This window comes from Colletotrichum scovillei, assembly GCF_011075155.1.
Source record: "Colletotrichum scovillei strain TJNH1 chromosome Unknown Contig00002, whole genome shotgun sequence".
In the NCBI taxonomy this organism is placed as follows: domain Eukaryota; kingdom Fungi; phylum Ascomycota; class Sordariomycetes; order Glomerellales; family Glomerellaceae; genus Colletotrichum; species Colletotrichum scovillei.
Window position 1 is genome coordinate 3,281,235 of NW_023336260.1, and position 20,569 is coordinate 3,301,803.

Genomic DNA, 20,569 nt, shown 5'->3' on the forward strand with positions numbered 1-20,569 from the left:
TTCGTTGATCTAACCCGGAATGTCTTATCTATCGCTTCATGGTGTGTAGCAAGAGAGTGTGTGGTATCTCTAACGCGTACCTCGAAAAAAGAGAAAAATGCGCAGGTGGCCGGCTCAGCGCTCAGGTCAACGTCAAGAAGAGATTTTTGAGTTGTCTGCGAATGAGTTGACAACTGCTACATTGACTTTAGATTCTCCAAATCACCACAACCAACCCTTGAGTACACCAGACTGCCAGTCTACGGAGACAATTAAGCCTCAAACTCAGACTCCAACTGTAACACCAGCAGAAAATACACCTCCGCACCCTGGATCCTCTGCCATCATGGCTTTGCTCACCCCGGGGCCAATCGTCTCACACGTGCTCATGGTCCTCGTGGCCATGTTGAACATCTGCATTCTTTCCTACGATGCTGGGATGATCAATAACTTGAACTCGGTTAAGCCATACCAAGACTGTGCGTTTATCTGCTCGACTCACTTTCCATAGCTAATGACTTTCAATAGACTTCAAGTTGAATAGCGATATGATTGGACTGAATGTTGCCATCATTAGTGCCGGTTCGATCTTCGGCGCCCCGATAGTGGGTCCCGTCGTTGACCGTTGGGGACGGAAGACCGGCCTCGCCGTTGGCTCCATCTGGATCATTCTCGGAGTTGTACTTCAAGCTTCGGCCTCGAAGGGTGAGAGCTCCTACGGAAATGTTTCGCAAGTACGACTACTCACCAGCAACGCAGTTCCACAGCTCATCGTCGGCCGCTTCATTATCGGATTTGCCTCCCTCATCAATGGTTCCATTGCTCCCATGTGGGTCATGGAGGTGGCGGCGCCAAAATACAGCTCAATTCTTTCAAGCACCGTCTTGACATCCGTACCTTTTACGTCGTTCTTGGTCAGTTGCATTGTCCTGGGCATCTACGACAAGCAGTCTGATTGGGCATGGAGAGGGCTTATGCTAGTAAGTGCCTATCCCCTCCAAACATCATCGAGGCTCTATCTGATGTCTCTTAAACAGGGAGAAGCAGTACCTTCTATCATCTCCCTGTCCCTCTTACCGTTCGTCGACGAAAGCCCACGCTGGCTGTTTTCAAAGGGCCGCCATGACGAGGTAACAACGTGAAATATACTCCCAGTTCAGGATCGTTCGACTGAACAACTCTCAAGGCAATAGGGGTACTCGCTCGATTACATGCGAACGGAAACAGGGAAGATGCTTTGGTGCTTTCAGAGACACAAGAAATTGTCGCGGCTCTGAACCACGAAAAGGAGAGTAATGGAGGATGGAAAGACCTCATTGCGCCATGTGAGCTAGCTTCAGCCAACATATGTCGTCGAGTTGACAACTAATCAATGGGGAAACGTAACAGCTCCAAACCTGAAACGGTTCACAATCGCTGTACTAACGAATATCTTCTATCAAATTTTGGGCGGAAATATGATCCTGTATGTTGAAAGAGGATACTCATATTCTGATTGTTATAGCGCTAACGGAATCTTCTAGATACTTCTCGTCCTTCCTGATTGGGAAACTAGGAGTTTCTGAGAGGAAGTCTGTAATCCAGATCAACATCGGCTTGCTGCTGTGGAAGGCTTTTTGCAGCGTGGGCGGTGTCCTCCTCATCGACAAAATAGGAGCTCGCAAGCCATTGAGTAGATGCCCCTCGATATGAGTCTTCCGTCGGATTGATCTGACCTCCTTGTCTTTCTACCTAGTAACCGGAACCTCCGCCACAGTTATTCTGTTTGGTATTCTGGCTGGCCTGTCTTACCTGACCGAGGTCCATCCCGAAACAAATGCGTATGCCATCGGTGCGATTGTCGTTGTTGCCCTGTTCCTACTTGCAGTTGCGGCAAGCTGGTACGTGAACGAACTCTCGATTCCCTCAACTTTACTAAAAGTCGTGCAGGAGCATCTTGGCCTACACTTACCCTCCCGAGGTGCTGCGATACTCTCAGCGCGCCAAAGGGGTCGTAGTTGCCCAAGCAATCGGGTATGCATTCAGCTTCCTCAACCTTTACACCACTCCTCTTGCTATCGAAAGGATCTCTTGGAGATACTATGCCATCAACGGTGGTTGGAATCTTGGAATACTGTTTGTCGTTACTTGGCTGTTTGTCGAAACCAAGGGCAGGACCTTGGAGGAGATGGATGAAATCTTTGATGGGGTTGTCTACTCGAACAATGTCATCATTGATGGCCAGAATTCTAAGAGTGATTTGGGGAAGGACGTCGGTGATAGTAGCAGTTTGGCCAAGAGGAAGCTTAGCAAGGTCAGCACCCGGGAGTAAAGCAGATAAACTGCCCTACCGGAAAAGGCTCAGCTGCGAATATGCAACAGGTATTAAATCAGGCTAGTTGCGGTCTCTCTGAATAATTCAATCTCGATGTACTCAGCGCGCACCGCAATTCTCTGATTTCTCATCATTGTATCGTGACCCTGCGTTGCTGGACGACGACTCCATTCACCAACCTCGACATGACAACGAGCCGCAACGCCACCACGGTGCAGGATTCGGACAAACTAGCGCAACCCGCGGGGCTGAGAGGACACCGAGACTCGAGAGAAACATATCATTTCACTGAGTGGATGCTGTGAGATCTAGCGCTGACGATGGCCAACGTTGGAGTCTATTCGTGCCGCGATTCCGCGCTCAGGCACGGAGCTGAAATCTCGTGGCCGGCGCCAAAATGCGCCACTTCAGGAAGCTATGGGAAGCCACAACGGCGATCGTAAAGGAAAAGAAGAAACTCAAGCACTGGTGATCCAACGGTAAAACTCTATTCCCCCTTTCAGGACTGTCTAAGAAGATGAAGCGCCGATCCATCGCTAGCCGCTCGTGACGGCGCTAGAACATCGCAATACAAAGCACGCGAGCTTGGGGTCGAAGGCGCTCCACGTCGAAAGCTTCTTTGTGGTAGAAGAAAACTAAACTTCATCGAGCAATGACGGTTACTACGTCCAAGCTATAGTCCGGGACCATCACGTACCCAGCCTTCCTTCCAGCGAAGCAAGCTCGACGTATATGAAGGCCTCGTTTTCATCTCTTGGCAAGAAAGTTCTTGCTTATTTGCTCATTGTCGCCTACTTCACTGTCTCCAAGCTCCTCGTCTCAATCCTCGCCTCTTAAACCACGAATTACCGCTCGTTAAAGCAATCAATTGCAATACAACCGCCATCATGAAGATTGCTACCGTCACCAGCGCCCTCACCTTCGCTCTCTCCGTCGTCGCCGCACCCAGCGCCACCACCTCCACAACCAAACGTGGCGGCAAGGCCAGCTGCCCCGTCAACGCCGCCCAGCCCGATGGCAGCCTTGGTAAATCCTACGTCTCGACCAGCCTTCTAGTCCCCATCTCCAAGAACCTGCCCAATTATGCCTTCCCTGCGACGCAATGGGCGCAGGTGACACCTAAGGACATTTGCACAGTCTTCAACCTCGATCTACCCGTTGCCCAGACCCAAGGCAAGGTGTGCAACCTCGTCTTCGACTTCCCTTCATGGGAGCAGGCACCTGGGAAGTTCATTTTCCTCGGACAAGGTACCTTTAAGTTCACCGGGTATGCCATTGGCGTCGGAGCCGTCGCTGGACAGACCACATATAATAAGCAGCCTGCTCCCGGCCCTAGCCCGCCTAACCCCCCGCCCACGATGACACCCGGCCATAGCTATGTGAGTATTGAACGTCAACAGAATCCGATGTAGACCGCCGTCGATTCAGTTACTGATGGTACTGCCTGCAGATTGTCAATAGTGCCCCATGCGGCATTCCAGCTGAGGTTCCGGGAAGTGTGACTGTATCAGGAAGTCTCTGCTCGCCGGACACCACCTTCATGTTCCAGCAGAGCAAAGATGGTTGCCCAGTTGGATTCTTCGTCGTCTTGACAGATGCGTGAGCAGGTGAATCGCGGTCTGATATCCCTGGAATTCCCTTACTGTAAGAGTATGAGTACTTGGAGACCCAAGCTGGGCCTATGAACACTCAAGGGTCAGAACACAGGAGGCGTGTGGCCCCGATATCCGATCCGATCATGTGTTTGGAATATTCATCGTTAGCGCACTTGTCTATTGATATTATTGCTTTGCTCTGTGTCCCACTAAATCCTTCATGTTCCTTTCAACGGAACATGCTCTATCTTACCACTCTTTCGGGACATATGCCGGAGTATTGTCCTCATCCTCAGGGGTTTGCAACCCCAGCCCCTCCAACACCCAATTCTGCAGCGGCAGCAACACCAAGACAGCCCGGTTAAACCTCCATCCGATAACAGGGACCATCGCACCAATCATGGCATCCAAGATGAAGTGATTCGCCGTTGCAACGATCGTGAAAAGCATAGCCATCGGCCACAGTGGCGCAATAAGACGAAGCGGACGGTGAGGCGAAAACCGGCAGATACTCCAGGCGAGGAAGAGAGCAGTACCACAGTGAAGACTCGGCATCGCGGCGATAGTCAGCTGGAACTTGTTGTGCGTCCACGCGTTGCCTCCTCCCTTAGCTCCGTGGAGCACATCTTCGAATCCGTATTCGGCCGGGAGCATGCGCGGCGGCATGCAACGATAGGTCGTGACGATGACGAAGGCGATGGCGTTGTCCATGGCGATAGTTCGTCGGATTCTCTGAAATGTGCTCGGCGGAAGAAATGTGTAGCAATAGATGATGAAGATGATGCCGAGGCTGATGTGGAAGTAGTAGATCTTGGCCAAGTAGGACATCAACCAGGGCATGTTTGTAAGGACATATTTCTGTACGCCAAGTTCGACGTCAATGCCGAAGAAGTGCTCAAACTTCAGAATGGAAATCGCATGGTCGCGAGCTCGCGCAAAGACTGCTTCGTTACCGGCAATCATACGTGCCGAGAAGGCACGGAGCAGTTGGTATATCCTATGAGACAAACAAGACGGTCAGCACCGGTTCGTAATCATGTTACCTGAACTATTAACACGGGAAAGACGATCTCCTACCAGTACGTTGCATTCCAATACCAGATTTCAGCAAGGAACGGGAAGGTATTGTAAAATCGAACGAGAAGTTTGCTGTTGATGCGGGATACCTCGCCCGACTCCGCGCGCATCCCCGGCTTGAGGAGCGGAGAGGTGGGGCGGGAGGAGGAATCCTCCGATCCACGCTCACACGAGTCTACGTCATCGTCACGATCCAGCCGGCGGCGGTTAATAAGGGTGCCTATAGTGAAGGCAAAGACGATGACTAGAAGAGCAAAGGGTGTTAGATGAGGCTTGGACTCGAAGAGGTAATGGAACGTGGTCTCAGTACACTAGAGAGAGAAAATTGAGCCAGTGGAGCGGGATGGACTTACAAGCTGGTTCGACCACGTTCCTCAAAGCGCCAAGTGATGAAGCCATAATAGGCTAAACAGAGAAAATTGAAATCTTGTTGGGTATCGAGTAAGTGAAAGATGTAAGGTAGTTGGAGAGGACTGTCCTGACGAGAAAGCCGAATGAATGAATAGCTTTCGCTTCCCCAAAGCAGAGAAGAAAGGAGTGAGTGACAAGAAGATATTACAATAAAAATGCCAAATCCACCAGAAACCCTTTCACATGGAGAAATAGGAGAGAGGGACGACAAGACTAATAAGCATCCTAGGCACCATCCCCCAGAGCCCGCTTCACCGGGACAAACCCACAACGGGCGGAAGGTGTACCAAGTCCAACCGCAGCATTTCGTGGCCAAGCATTGTTGTCAGATCGGCGCCCCAGGCACTGGGAATTCCGCCCAGCCTTGAGAGTTGAGCAGGAATAGGACCACACGCGTGGGCGTAACCGCACGGAGCCATCTGATAGGAGAGTTGGGGGCGTCGAAGGTCGAAGGAGGGAGGGCGGAGCGGGACTGGAGACACGACGACCTGACGTCCCACACCCCATCCCACATGTCCACCATCCATCCATGATCCATTACGGTATCACTCCAGCCAAGCACAAGGCAAAAGAATGGCTCGGCGCAGGAAGGAGGGCACGCGACCCAAGCCCTCCTTGACGCGTGTGTGATTGCGCCCGGCAACGTACAGTAGAACGTAAGCCAAAAAACCCAGTTTTCATTAGAGCCTCCTTGCTCGCAGTCGCCCGGTCTCCACGCTGAATCACTGTAATCCAACCATGAACTGACGGTGGGTACAGAGTAGAACGTCGAAAAAGGGATGTGGGAGTTCCTTTTCTGGTGGATCATCCAATCATTTCGAGTCGGACTCTACCCACTTGCGTGCACATAGGGAAACTTGGGAGTCGTGGATGACGGGGTTCACTTCCCGTGGTTTTTCTCGGCAGCCGGAACAACCGGAATCAGCGTCAGGGGGTAGAACTCGGGCGCCAAGTCGTCTCCGAGAAAAAGTCTTGCCATCAAATTTAGAGTATGGAAATCAACAGAGCGCCCTTCTCCTGGCTCCATCTAATTGCGGATGCATTGCGCGGGATTGTGGACCCGGTCCTTTCGCCAAGTGTTTGAATCTGCGTAGGACTGGCCCGCCTGGGAACGCTTTAGGAGAGCCATGGAACTGTCATGATCGAGATACGAACTCAATCGATGTTTGGTAAATCTTACCGCGGTCGAGTCATGCCTTGAAGACTTGATTTAAAGCTCTTCCTAGAATAAGAAGTTCGCACGGAAGCATGCAGCTTGCCGCATGTTTTGATGTTCCCACTGCCCACATCAACATCAGCACAAAGACGCGTCCGAGCGTTTGGGAAGAACCAGAATAGGAGAAGAACTTCCGCTCCCGCTAACTCCCCGCTACAAGCACTCAAAAGAAGCAGGCTTTGCCATCATGATCTAGCTTTCGCCTCGAGCTGCCATGCCCGTCAACACTCCCTTCTGACACGGCTGGCTTGCGACTGTGCCAGGGTTGAGCAATGAACAAGGCTCGCTGGGAATAAGCTGCAGGATCGGCAACTAAGATCAGAAGCTTGATACGCAGCCACCCTTGGCGCTAGCTGGCACAGCACACCACGTTCAAGCATCCGACAAGGCCAGTGCCGGGACGACTGTTATACCGTCACGTAGTATAGGTGACGGTGAAGGAGCTGCTGATGTGAGAAACACCATTCCTGGCGAGTTTAGGCGTTTAGATAATCATCATCTGCACTTCAATTACTGCTTTCAGACTCGCATCGTGGTGAAGGCTGGATCAATCTGCGAGGAAGCCTCAGGACAGTAACTGCAGACCAATGTTCTGATAAGTCCCAGCAGGTCGGAGGCGAACTGCACAGACATGGCTAGAACAGTGACAGAACAAGAACGAGAACATCGGACGTCGGGCTATTTGGTGTTTTGCGGGAAGATTCAATCCTCCATTGGGCCGTTGGAGGCCGTTGGAAATTTAGAACTAAAACATCGGCGTACGGAGTTCAAAGTCCCCGGCTTCGGCCGAGGCTCTTTGCCAGGAACGCGGCAGCCATGTATGTAGAGACCCGCGGCGGACTTCGTAGCCCTTTAAAGCGATCACCACAACCTTCTGATAAACCTCTTGGCAACGGTCTGTGTCCACTTAGATCAAAGCATACTGTACTAAGCGGCCGCTGATTAGAAAATTGCGGTCAAGTTCAACGCTAACGGTGATGGCCCCCGCGACATTATGCCGCCAAGGGTGTCACGTTTGATTATTATACCGCCAAAGGTCCCGGATACGCCGGATCATTATAGTCGCCGACTACTGAAATTGATATTCAGAGCTCATCGGTGTTCTCCTCGATTTCCTGGCAGTCGAATCCTTCATCGCCTTCAACGTTTTTGCAGAGCCATTTATCCAAGACAGTATCTTGGCCGACGGGCGTTACGGAAAAGTTCTCTACCGTCAGATTATTGCACCCGCCCGCAGCCGCGCTGCACCGGAAGAAGCCCGAGCTAGGCACGTCGTCCATCATCGTTCCGCTAAAGTCCTTCCAGACGACATCGGAAATCTTGAACGTCGACGTATCGCAGGACTCACCCGCGTGTCCGGAGAAGGACTCACATTGAGTGATGAAAAGTGGTTCACCGCGGGTGCCGTCGAGCTTAATGTCCTCTAGCACGATGTTACGCGCGTATCCCGTACCGCCGCCGCCGCCATTGGGCGGATACCCAATCTGAATGCCGGTCCACGTCTTGAAGTAGCAGCCCCGCAGGGTGTCGTGTAAAGTCACGTTCCGCGCCAAGAAGTTCTCGATATACTCGAATTGCCCGATAAACTGGCCGATGGATCCCATGGCTATGCCAGTGCTGCCGAAGAACTCGCTGTCGTAAATGTAGATATTGCTGGAGTTGGCTTTGAGAGCGATTGCGTCGTCGCCGTTGACAACCACCCAACGGCGGAAGGTGATGTTGTCCGAGTACATGGTGTCAGCACCGTCCGTGTTGAGAGAGTTGTTCTCCGAAGACGAGGTGCTGTTCACGTATATGTCCTCGAAGACGAGATTCTTGGAGTACATGATGTTCATCGTCCACATTTGGCTCTGCACGAACCGGAGACCTTTGACTGTCGAATTCGAGAAGTCTCGAAAGTTGATGTTCATCGGTCGATGAGGCATGTTGGATCCGCCGGCATTGAGGTCATACCAAACCTGTCCATTGCCGTCGAGCGTTCCGACTCCGTGGCCTTCCCAAACCACACCATCACCTCCAAAGTGCCAGACGGTGCTCTGGTTCTGGAAGCCCACAGGCATCGAGACCGAGAGCCAGTACGTCGTGTCATTGCTCCAGAGTAGTCTGCCACGCTGATCAATCACAACGTCGTCTAGGCTGGTGGTGACCATCGGCGACTTGATGTTGTACACTGGTCCATCAAGCACAATGATGCTCTTGGTGCGGCATTTGTCGTTGAGCGCGCTCAGCAGCGCCGGCGCGTCGTCCCCGCCGTTAGCGTCCGGCTCGAGTATGCAGAGGCTCCGACCTTCCTTCTCCGCCCTCTCTGCCCAGTCACTGGCACTCGGGATATCTGCGTCAGATTCAGCCAACAGAGTGGCCGCCGAGAACCGAGTGCTTTCAAGCCCGAGGACTAGCCTTGCGGCTAACGATGCGAAGACTGCCAAGCCTCGCATGATGGATGGGTGCTAAGGCCTCGAAACCCAATCAAGGGACGGATGGGAGGATTGCGAGCTTCGGTACACGCGAACAGACGCTTCTGGAAGTATGTCTAGGGCTTCTTACGAACAAGCGCGTGGACAAAGACAAGCCGATGAGTCAGTGGCGTCTATCATAGCACCAGAGAGGAAAAGTATATGAGCTTCCAAAGGTAACAGGTATCTCTCAAATATGAAGTAGAGCTCATCGACGAGTGTTATTTCTGTGAAACCCAACATTGCATCAGATGATTGAGCTCAGGGGGTCGCAACCACTCTCAGCGAATGACATACGCCAAGTCCAGCGGGGTAAACCCCCGGATCGTCCCCTATAGCGTCCATTCCCCGCATCAATTACGTCTTCTGCCCGCATGACGCCCTGGTAATCCGACCCCAACGTCCGGCATTTCAAGGCTTGTACTTGCTGATCTCTGTTATTCTGGATGTGGGAATCTTTATCCATGAAGTTTATGGTCTGTTTGATGAGGTAAAAGCAACGGGAAGGTATGCACAGAACGGCCTGTCTGATGGTAACCTGCGGGTTGGTCTGATGATGGACGCAAGGCATCACGAGTCTGGGTCAGATGTGTGAACGTTACATGCATTCATCCTAATCTTTTCATAGCCATTTGACTCGAAGAACGTCATTCTTCGAGCAAGCCATTGGAATGCTTCATCCAAACCCTTACCATCGTTCTGGTCTCAGCCGGCCAGCGGATACGCGGCCCGTTCAGCTCGGCCCGATGGTCCACTTATATCCGGACGGAATAACACAGCTAGATTCCATGTAGACGTCGGCGTTCGGAGCCGCAAGGATTCTTATCCTTATGACCAAGAGCAGTGTCTCTGGCAATTCCAGTCTGCTGTTCGATCGTGTGCGTCGATCGGGCTTTTCCAGTCTTCCAGATGAATCATGCAGGCAATCACCTCAGTTGTCGGTCAGAATGCTATAGGTGTAATCGTTATCGAAAGGCCTTTAAGGAGATTCGCTCGCTGTATAGTATCACTCAAGACGTTCTCATTGGCGATGGAAATTTCTATTTAAATACCACATATCTCGTCTGGTACTACGCGAAATCGTTCAGCCTCTTGCCTCCGATATCGCCTCTACTGGCATATCCCAAAGGCAGCAAGACAGTCTATCCCTGTGTGACATGTGGTTGTTCCCATTTCAGTTGACCCATACTTGTCCGGGGTAGACTGAAGCTGCGAGGTGCACTAAGGCGTGGGAGACTGAAGCTTCTCCGTGGTGATAATCCTGCATTTTGCCTAGCTTCCTGGAGGCCGGATTCGAGGTCAGGGTGTAGAACCTTCTCATCTCCCACGGATGAGCCGTCATCCTCCATATGCGGCAGTGTTTCCTGCGACAAATTCGGCCGAGAGAAACGGTTGAAGGCAATGAAGGTCTCCTTGTAGCCCTCGACCGCATTCGATGGAGGAGGGACGCGAACAGATCGGCGTCGAATTGCCACGGCATCTTCCTGGACCGGTTGAACGCCCATGAACCCATAAATGACATTGAGGATAGGGATAGAGACTCCGTGGACTATAATCGAGAAGAGTGCAAGCCAATACACAACGGGACCAATAGCCCGAAGCATGTCAACTACCTCACTGTCACCCTCGGCCTCGGCAAGTTTAGGGAAGAGGTGACGCGCATGCTCGACGTAGAAGGCAGCACCAACGCCAATAGGACCAAAGTAACCCATAAACAATGCTTCTTTCCAGTCTTTGATGGTGTTTGGCATGAGCTTGTACGTGAGAAGCACGGCGGGGATGCGGCGGAATACGAGAACAAGTGCGCCTAGGGCAAAGAGCCGGCCGAGACTGATGCCGGTGATGTCCGAGCTGAAGTCGCTCCATGGGATGATGGTTCCGAGATATATGAAGCCGCCAAAGTTGAGAAGAACGTCGATGCTGGCGTTGACTTCGTCGTGCCGCTTCTGTGCCTCTGCAAGGTACTCACCATCCCAGTTGAGTGCACTGCCAGCGACGAAGCAAGATAGCAGATCGTCAGTTCCGATGGCTCCTGAAGTACCCATCATGAAGAGCTATGAGTTGTCAGCCAACTTTCATGCATTCGGTGTCCGTGACTTACACCAATCGCTGTTGGCACTAAGACGTAGCTTTCGGAATCGATCCACTTTCTGTGTCTGTTAGAAACTACCGAAATCGTGTTCATTGACCGATCAACCTACTTTCTGACAGAATACTTGAGTGCAAGCCTGATCAGTGTTCCCATGATGATTCCGTAGGCTATACTCATGAGCACAAAGTAAAGCCATGTCTCCAGCAGCCAATTCAGCAGAGCAACACCAACGCCTCCGCCTTGGCGGGCGACGTCACCGGCTCTCGGAAGAAGCTCACGACTGACTGCGTGCAATGTCGAGTCATCCGCGTGCACCTCAGATCCCTCCGCGTGCCGGATGAGATACGTTGTCAGCATCAATATCGGGAAACCGAAGCCGTCATTTGCGCCACTCTCGGAAGAGATGATTTCACGCAAAGAGCGCCGAACGAACTTGTCGGCAAAAGGTCCCTTGGCAACGGCTTGTGACAGGACTGGATCCGTCGAGGTCACGCAGGCAGCGATGACCCCAGCACCCAGAAATGTCAACTTGGGAATGGTTGCCAGGATACAGCCTGTCGTCGCCACCCACATCAGTGTCATGATGGGTAACATTAAAATTGCCATCTCCTTCCATTTAGTCTTTTGGTACTTTGCTGGGAGTTGATAGCCAGCCATGACCAGCTGAATGCCAATCATCACTCTTGTGAGCCCCTATGACACAAGCCAATCATCAGTGCCTGAACGCAAGACTCCACATTGAACTGATCAAGATCGTAATGAGGCCAAATTGTAAGCACTTACGAGAGTGATATCTTGGGTCTGCCCCTCCACAGCTGACCCCCACCTCTCGCTGTCGATGAACCTAGCAGCTATAGGGCCCAGGCATATGCCCAACACTACGGCCGGTACTGATCGAGAACAACAAGTCAGTGAATGGTCCTTGGGAACTGGAGTATCACGCTCCGTATCTACGGTAACTACAGCGCGGAGAACGTTCGAGGTTGATCTTACAGGCCTCGCCTAAGTACCACACATTTTTTATCTTGACGGATATGATACCAAATAGAATGATGAACGCGCCTGGACATGGTGGGAACACCTGATTAGTCAAAGCCAAAACATGTAAGGTACGGAGGTCGCACCAAAGACAGCGAGAACAACATTCAATTCGCTGGGATCAAACGTAGGCATCTTGGCTATCCGCTGGTGGCTTCACTCTCAATGTGTGGGTGATATTTGTGTGACGTGCCCAGAAGGAGTGTTGTGCGTTTGCCGAGAAAGGCTGCCTTGGCCAGCAAGGGCTTTGAGGATAATGATAATCTCTTCAGCTAATGCTCATACGATGTTTGCATGAAGTTGCTTGGAAGGAAGAAAAGAAAAGAGATTCTAAGGAGAACTCGAGAGGATGATAAAGAAATTCAAAACGAATGTCTAGACGAGCAGAAGGAAATCCCGCAAAAAATGAAGTCAGAGGGCAAGAACTTCAAATGACGATGGGCAATAACGCTTGCTCGACTTCGTGTGGTATGACAGTCACCCGGTAGCTCAGCGATGCTGATGAAGAGTGGTCTGGTGAGCGGCGGAAGGGCAACTGATTCTTCTGCAGCGCCGAGAGTCCGGATATTTAAGAGTGGTATGTCAACCAGGGGCATACTTGGCCGCGGGCCAAAAAGGAGCGACTTGGCTGCAGATCTTGGGCGGCCAAAATCTTTTGAGTATGGGTTCTGATCACAAACGCTTTTGATTCAGAGCCAAGTACGCCCTGTAGATCATGGTAGTGGGTTATGGCGGCTCTCAATGCTAGGGCATACGAAGTCCTCATGGTGAAGACAGCGAGAAATCCGTGCTTCGGCTGATACTCCTACGAAGGGCTGCCAGAAATGGGGTCGCAGGGAAGGCGTGACGGGCCAAGTGCAGGTGAATCTCATAAATAGAAGACTTCACCTGCGGATCAGTATCTCTTCAGGGGAGAGCGTTGGATCTTCAGGGGTTTTGTCATCATCTGCTACTTGGCTGAGGATGTCTCAAATCTAGTCGTCTTGTCAGGGAGGTATCTGTCAGCTTGATTGTTTCTGGATTGAAAATCCGTAGGTAACACTCACGCGTCCTTCCTCCCAGGTTAGACGCTTAAAGATTTGGCTTCTAGCCAGCCAAAGAACATGATCTAATACAGCCTCGGTAGCGTCGTTCAGACATAAAGCGCATAGCAAAATGTGAGGCATGCTTGGTAGTAAAGTGTTTGGCTCAAGACCAGATATGGTGTAGATTCTGAAGAAATTGATAAATCTCTCAACTTTGGTAATGCCAGGACGCTGACTTAACTACCCCACTCAGCGAGTTGAGATGGGTTACGCTAATCGAGTTTGATGGACGATTCCCCAAACTACCTTGATGACACTTTTCTAATGAACGTATTTCGGGCATAGGGAAAGAGCGACCAGAGAAGGATGCATAGAAGAGGTATCGGGTGAGAGGGCTCATAGCTACGGAAAGAGTCGGGAGAACGTGTAGACAGGTAACATACAAAACTTGCCCAAGAAGAAACAGTGGACTGCCTAGAGTGGCGAGGTATGACAAGAGTCTTAGTGTCTTAACAAAGTGACTCGGCATCCGGGGCTGACAGCATCTTAGAGGACCATCATTGGACGCAATACCTAGGAAGGAGGTTAGTTTTCCGCCGCCAATACTCAGCGGAGGAGTCCGGATTTCACACCGGTGTCAGCGCGGCCTCGGCGCCAAGCGGAGGAAGCAAGTGTTGTTCACATTCTCCGCTGAGTGGAGACCGAAGGGGGCGCCGCAGCTGGTAAAGTGATGAAGCCCGGGGCACGCATTCCGGTGTGACGACCACCTTTGGGTCGGCCAAGTCAATACTTTATGGCTCAGACATTTCGATATGATCCCTGTTCTCTTGGGTTTTCTTGGAAGTCCTTGGCTGACGAGGATTGTTGGGTGACGTTGGGACCACTCAGCGCTGGGCGCTTCTTGGTGAGGCTCGGCGCTTCGCGCTTGGCGGCTCGTGGCCAGATTATCCAGGCGTTCCGACTTCCTCGCTTCGTCCAGCTCTTTGCTCTATGACCCGGTGACGGATGTTCACGACATTTCAACTGGCCTGGCAGAAGACAGAATGAAAGCCGGTGGGCCAAAGTTTTCTCTGTGCCTGGCTTTCTCGTCTGTGAGGTTTCCGGCCCTTACCACTAGTACCCCGGGAGGGTTTGCTGCGCGGGCCGTTGCTAACCCTCTATAGTTCAGCTCGAGGAAATCGAGGTCGATGCTGCAGAAGGTACGCACAATACCTTGAGATAGGACATAATGATCAAAGACACAGTAAGCTTTTTAGAGTTCTCAAGGGGCATTTGGCGTATTGAATTTCGAAAGTGCCTAAGAACAAATTAATTCCCTCGGCAATCAGGCATAGCATCTGGCTTCTTCGCGAATCAAGGATCATGCGTTAGCAGACCTCATGACGTAGCCCAACTAATGAGCCTTCTTATCTTGTTCGATGGAATTAGATTAGTGATCTGATAAGAGAGATGAGTTTCCCGGTCTAAAGCCCCGTTCTCAGGCTCAAGCCTTGCAGTCATTGCAGTTGGCTCGCGTCCAAGCATATCTCCAATTCTCATCTTTTTTGTTCTGCTCCATAACGCCATAGCTGATATCCATACAACACGCCAACTGAGTCCCTGAGCAAGGGGATCCACCCCAGGATGTGGTGCACGTGGCACTGGCACTGGTGGCGAAGAAGATAGCGGCCACAGCCGCGGTGAAGCCTGTGAGCTGCATGGTGGGTTGGGATCCTGGGTGCTACCTCGTTAGCGAAAAGCCGGTCAACAAGTCACGACCAATAGTTTTACTTACGCGAAATCGGTGATAGAGAACACAATGGATCAGGACTGTGAGGGCGTCGGCTTGGTTAGAATGATGGTGATTTGAAAGGCTTGCCTGAGCTCAGGTTCTAACGAGTGTTTTATAACTTGATCAAGTCGAGCACGATCAACTCGCGTAGGCTGAATGAACACGATTAATTCGCAACATTTTCAATCTATCCCAAATTAAAGCATCCCCAGTTTTGAATCGATCGAGTCAGTATCTAGAGGCAACTCGTACTTTAGAGTTATCCCACCGGTATCAGAAGGCGCGAGTTCAAGCTGTAATGGGAAGGACCGCGTCCCGCGGGTTGTTACACACTGAAGTACAGCACGCTGAAAAATTACCATGTCCGTCCTAGGGTTATTTTGGGTATCACCGTATTCTCTGCAGTTATTGTCTTAAATCCAAGTTTGAAGTGCTATGGGATGGCTACATTCGGATCAAAGGTTTGTGGGCAATGGAATGGCGCACTTGAGGCAATTGAGCCAAAAACGTTGGATTTTCTGCTTGATAGAATACAAGGTTAAATGTAAGGTTATTTGAAGAAATCTTGGGAGAACTTTAGACTCATGGACTAGGGAAAGTCAAAATAGATGAAGAGTCTCTTCCTTGAGGTCCGAGTATGCCAAGGTATGGTGCGTGCCAGGTCAGGGTAATGGTAATTCAAATGCCCAGAATACCACGATACATCACCCAGGCGATAAACCTTGAGGAGCGCAAGCAGCCCATTAACACAGTTTTTGTCTTCTTCAATCATTGTTACCATCAACATACGTCTAGAACTCTTGCATGTCGGGGTGTTTCATCTTGGTAAGCTCGTAATGTGAATTACCAACAGTGATGTTTTAGAGCTTGAGAAAAAGATATCAAAGTCAGCAACCCATGTAATTGAGGTCTTATTGATTTACCGTTAAGTAATCCTCGCAGTTCGTAATCTGTTCTAAAGTACAAGTTGATGCAGGTTGCTAGGCGCTATAGACCGTATCAGCTAACTTCACTGTCCATAACTTATTCTGGCCCAACACTACCAGAACATCCCCAGCGAGCTCGAACTGTACAATCGCCGTATTGACAGGATCTCTCGTGAAATACTGTCCATTGATGACACCAATGATCTTCCCTTGGGAACTTCGAACTACAACACCTTCACCTTCACCCGTCCAAACCCTACCCTTATCATCGATGCGGATGCCATCCGGAGCCTGCATTCTCGAGACACCAAAAATTCGCTTGTTGACAGGCCACATGTCTTCATTGAGATCGTATTTGTAGATCGCCGGTGCTCCTACTTGAGCCGGTAGGCCCCAAATCCTGCTTCGCTCTTCGCCGCCAAAGTCGGTCACCCAAAGAGTCTTTCGGTCTCTCGATGGTCGGACGCCGTTAGCGACGGGGAACTCAGTCCTGCTAATGGCAGGTAACAAGATTTTGTTCTGGGGATCCCAGCGCCACAGACTTTGAGGCAGGCGATCTGTCGTGGTTGAGCCCTCGGCGAAGGGCAGGACAGTGATGAACATGTACGAGTCGTTTGTTCCCGGTTGCGTGACCCAAGCGACATCGTCAATGTTGTCAAACTTGAGACCAAAGTAAGAGTTGAGGACAGTTTCGACATGACCTGTCTCTGGGTCAACAGACACGACCCCACCAGACCAGTCTCGAGAGTCGTCTCGCAAGCAAGTGAAATACAAGAGACCTTGGTGGTAGAATCCTCCGTTTGGATTGTCCAACGGCTTTGAAGAGGTCAGGTTTCTGATGCTGTTATTGTTCAAATCCAATATTTCCACGTGGGTAGGCCCATCATTGATCCAAGTTGTGTACCAGACTTCATTACGATCGCTGATCCACACGCCAGCTTCTCCCGCAAAGTTGCCTGAGCGTTCCTCGATTAACTCAATGGCTGGATTCTGGCCGAGAATCGCCAGGAATTCGTCATCATATGAGATGAAAGGTGCTTTGGCGGCAAATTGAAGAAGCTCGTTGGTTGACGCATCTGACGTATTGGTGCCATTGACAAAGCTGTGAAACAAGTTGCCGTGAAACGGTGGAGAAAGAAGGTATGTCAACTCATAAGGAATGGAGACAATGCTGTTGTTCTGCGCAAGGCATATCTGTAGAAAGGCGGAGAGGAGACCGGCGTAAGCTAAATTTCGTGGCATCATATCTTGTGTCTGGTTTTGGTACGATGGACTTTGTTCGTGTAAGAGAGCCGATGATTGTGGAAACAAGCATCAATCGGTCACTAGGGACCGGCCTACTCTAAATAATGGCATCGTCTCTACAATGTCATCAAGTCAATTGTGGCTCTGGTACAATTTTGCCATGGAGCAGTTGCCACCGTGATACTGCTTTAGCGGATCTGATTTCTCACTCATCCGGCCTTGGTTCGGCCACAAATGATTGTACTTGGACTTCAAACACGGTTGCCCTAACAGCGATCAAGTCTGCTTGCCTATTTAGGCAATCGTTACGGCGAAGAAGGCTTAAATGCTCTTAGAAACAAGGGAGATGGTGGTCAATGCATTGTTTAACACAACTTCTTCCGTTGGCATTACCATTCTACCCCAGAAATTCGATCGGACGAACATGTTCATTGTCTTCGCCTTGCTCCACTGAGCAAATCCACGGTGAACGTAACCGCATTGGTCTTCTTCGGCGATAAGCCGGATTGCGGCCGAAAGAGCCCCGCTGGAACCTCCGTGATCTCGGCGACGCCGTTGCAGCCACCGGGAATGACTCGAGCTGTCAAGGGGGCTTTCAAGGCTCTTGATTATTGATGCGGAGCCTTCCTCGCTGGGAACAACTCCCGATAATTCCGCGTAAAGCCATAAGGATGATCTATTTCTATGCTTGGTTGAAGGCATCCGTGGCAGTCTACGTGTACATGCACTTGTGAGGAGCAAGGTGTCAAGTTGCAACTTCTTCCCCGACCGTCAATTGCCCACGCCACCCCTCCTGCTGCTCAATAGAAACTCGAGCTGCACGACGCTTCCGCAGTGATCGCAGATGACGACTGAAACCTTTGGCAGCTTTGTCCATCAAAAATGCGTGGTGAGTTAAGTCTAATGTCTGGCATAACCTGCATAGTCTTCATGTCTCTTGCAGCAGAAACGAGGGCTTGTGAGACACGCAAGTGAGAAAGTCTTACTCTCTAGCAAGATCCAGCATTCAAAAGAGCTAGGATACAGCTTAAACATCAGTGGTGGACTCGGCCATTGGGAGGACTTGTTGCTTATCGATGACAAAAGTCGCGAGCTTTGACTGCACTGCCTCGGCTGAAAACACAATGTCTGTCGTGATCATCAAGAGTCTCTCTGAAATCCGAAAAGCATTTCTCATGTCTTCCTCACACCCGTGTATGAGAGGGGGGTACGTATATATTGGTGGCTTGACTTTGTACACAACCTTCAACTCCTTGAACACCCTTCACCAACGAGCGAGTATGGTTATCGTGGTCGAGAAAGAGTTTGCTATACTCAATATGGCGGTATCAACTTGGGTTCTCGTGCATTCCATCTTCCAATCGGATCATTCGCTACTCGATACTTCGATATGGAACCCCAAGCACTCTCCCGACGATGATGAGCCTGACAATTTTGGGAAAATGTCTACGTGGGACTTAGACAAGATCAAGACTAGTGTTGTCTTCATAAGTTGTTGCACAAGCTACAAGAAGTTCGTGACTTGCTCAGAGAACCATGGCAAAAAGTGATGGTGCAAATACTCAACGCGGGACAGCGCACGAAAACACGCAATTCAAAGTACCGCCAGTCCGCGAACCGCATCTCCGCCAGACATGACCAGCAATTAGACAATCATTTGCCACCGAATTGCCAAGGACTCTTGGAGCCTAATGTCGCCACGACGCCTCCAAGGCAATTTACATGGCGACAACGGACGACGCCGTGTGACGCCCACCGTCTGACATGCTTCAAGTATCTGCGGCGAGGCATCCCACCAAGCGCTCATGCGTTGTCCACCGTAGCACCACTGACACAACGAGGGCGTCAAGTCCATGTGACCACAGCGGAAAGAGACAAGGCAACCTCCAACCTCATGAGCCGTGCCGTGCCGTGCCGCCGGGCTGGCTGATCCGTTTGGCGCTTCTTATTGAACGTCGCCATCTGTGTCTCCTCCGTTCTGCCGTGTGCGCTGCAGGTTCCGACGGATTTGGTTAGAGATGCATATCCTGTCCGCCAATCAGCCTTGCCTCGAGGCGGTGATCTGGTACGTGGAGAATAGAGACTTGTCGAGTCTGAGCTTGGCTTATTAGAATCCTTAGAACAGCTGCCGCCTTCTCTTGAGCTCTTGGATATGGTCGTGATTCGCCTTCGCGTCGAGCCCTGTAGTGGGCTGTACCGATTCTACCCGGGATTGCGATGTCGCAAGCATCTGTATCAACGCCAACTCATGCTGGTACTTGCGATCTCGGATGAGATGAACATGCGATTCTCATATCCGCGTCGTACCCCATCCTAGCCCTATCGGCACTTCACTCGCATCGCACCGGGATCTTTTGCTGCCCCGTCTGCCCAGTGCAGCTGGCCGACCGCATCCGGGCATATTCCTTGTCGCGGGCTTTCTAAGCGGGGCGGATCGCTGGAGATTTGACAACTCGCCGAGACCCCCGCTCGAAGGCGGGAAGTTCTCCGGTGAGAGCTGAAGCTTAATTCATGTAGAGTTCTTGTTCGGATTCGTGATCTTGTCTTGTTGATTTGGACCTTTGGCTTCGCTGGCTGGTGCTATGTCGGGTGGGTTTTGTAGGTTTTTCGTCGAGGATGACGCGCTCGGGGCGTAGTCGTAGATTGTCTTTTCGGGGAATCGATCCGTTAAGACTCGTTGAAGGCTCGCGGTTCTTTTCCTTACTCTTCCGGACGATGTTTGGGTCGAGTTTCGTGGCTCTAGCTGGTATTGCTGCTTGAGAGATGCGGCCTTGAGGATAATAGGGGTCGTCGGCGTCAGGGTGGACCACATCGTTAGTCCAACATCATCAGTATTCTTACAGCCCTTAGGCCAACAAGAACGTACAGGAACATCGGCTATACCTACTTCATTGTTTGTATAGGGCGCGAGGGGGCCTTCTGGCTGGAGTCATTCGTGGTAGTCAGGCAGAGAATGAAGAAGCACGAGATGGCCTTAGCGATCAAGGGCGAGTCGAAACCTCACAACCGACCCATCAAGGTTCGCTTCCACCGCCACATTTTCAATCCATCCTACTATTGCGAACGATTAAATCCGTATTTATGGTAAATATATTGGCCACATACCACTTCATCAGACTACGTATCCAATCTCGAATTCCTCTTTTCTATTTTCTCTCATCGTCAAAGTCAGTCATGGAAAATCCAATAGGACTGGATCTGCATGCACGTTCTTGTCTCTTTTCATTGTTGCTTTTTGAGACAACAATTACGGAGTATTCACTGCAACTTTAACCCCCTCAGAGGGTCAAATGCTCAAAAATGAATCCATGAACAAATGCCAACGTGCACCCAAGAACAAGATGACAATCTCCCACAACCCACAAACCCATAGACCTCATCTGTAAGCCCACTCGTAGTTCCAACGCCAACGCAAATAAACCCCGAA

At 50.9% G+C, this 20,569-nt stretch overlaps 6 protein-coding genes across 6 annotated transcripts; 2 read left to right on the top strand and 4 right to left on the bottom strand.

The window, feature by feature from the left end:
* Positions 1–325: 325 nt before the first annotated feature.
* On the top strand, positions 326–2,290 carry HER10_EVM0010329 (uncharacterized protein; the record flags this gene model as incomplete). The annotated part of the gene is made up of 9 exons (XM_035479792.1): positions 326–458; positions 508–684; positions 739–959; positions 1,017–1,109; positions 1,166–1,304; positions 1,369–1,444; positions 1,503–1,651; positions 1,715–1,859; positions 1,909–2,290. 9 exons carry the CDS (start codon positions 326–328, stop codon positions 2,288–2,290), a joined length of 1,515 nt encoding a protein of 504 aa, XP_035337621.1.
* A 792-nt stretch (positions 2,291–3,082) lies between these two features.
* HER10_EVM0004956 (uncharacterized protein) lies at positions 3,083–3,932 on the top strand. Its single transcript, XM_035474582.1, has 2 exons — positions 3,083–3,672; positions 3,744–3,932. Exons 1-2 carry the CDS (start codon positions 3,181–3,183, stop codon positions 3,894–3,896), a joined length of 645 nt encoding a protein of 214 aa, XP_035337168.1. The 5' UTR covers positions 3,083–3,180; the 3' UTR covers positions 3,897–3,932.
* A 62-nt stretch (positions 3,933–3,994) lies between these two features.
* HER10_EVM0008878 (uncharacterized protein) lies at positions 3,995–6,208 on the bottom strand. The gene is made up of 3 exons (XM_035478386.1): positions 5,319–6,208; positions 4,966–5,209; positions 3,995–4,885 (listed from the first exon to the last, which is right to left on the bottom strand). The coding sequence occupies exons 1-3, from the start codon at positions 5,362–5,364 to the stop codon at positions 4,138–4,140; spliced, it is 1,038 nt and encodes a 345-aa protein (XP_035337485.1). The 5' UTR covers positions 5,365–6,208; the 3' UTR covers positions 3,995–4,137.
* Positions 6,209–7,677: 1,469 nt separating this feature from the next.
* Positions 7,678–9,027, bottom strand: HER10_EVM0002598 (glycosyl hydrolase family 28; the record flags this gene model as incomplete). The annotated part of the gene is made up of 1 exon (XM_035472304.1): positions 7,678–9,027. The coding sequence occupies one exon, from the start codon at positions 9,025–9,027 to the stop codon at positions 7,678–7,680; it is 1,350 nt and encodes a 449-aa protein (XP_035336986.1).
* A 1,160-nt stretch (positions 9,028–10,187) lies between these two features.
* HER10_EVM0011323 (sodium hydrogen exchanger family protein) lies at positions 10,188–12,310 on the bottom strand (the record flags this gene model as incomplete). Its single annotated transcript, XM_035480758.1, has 7 exons — positions 10,188–11,099; positions 11,147–11,195; positions 11,247–11,417; positions 11,484–11,830; positions 11,921–12,027; positions 12,131–12,199; positions 12,262–12,310. The coding sequence occupies 7 exons, from the start codon at positions 12,308–12,310 to the stop codon at positions 10,188–10,190; spliced, it is 1,704 nt and encodes a 567-aa protein (XP_035337705.1).
* A 3,641-nt stretch (positions 12,311–15,951) lies between these two features.
* HER10_EVM0010548 (lactonohydrolase) lies at positions 15,952–17,185 on the bottom strand (the record flags this gene model as incomplete). Its single annotated transcript, XM_035480004.1, has 1 exon — positions 15,952–17,185. The coding sequence occupies exon 1, from the start codon at positions 17,140–17,142 to the stop codon at positions 15,952–15,954; it is 1,191 nt and encodes a 396-aa protein (XP_035337634.1). The 5' UTR covers positions 17,143–17,185.
* Positions 17,186–20,569: the final 3,384 nt, after the last annotated feature.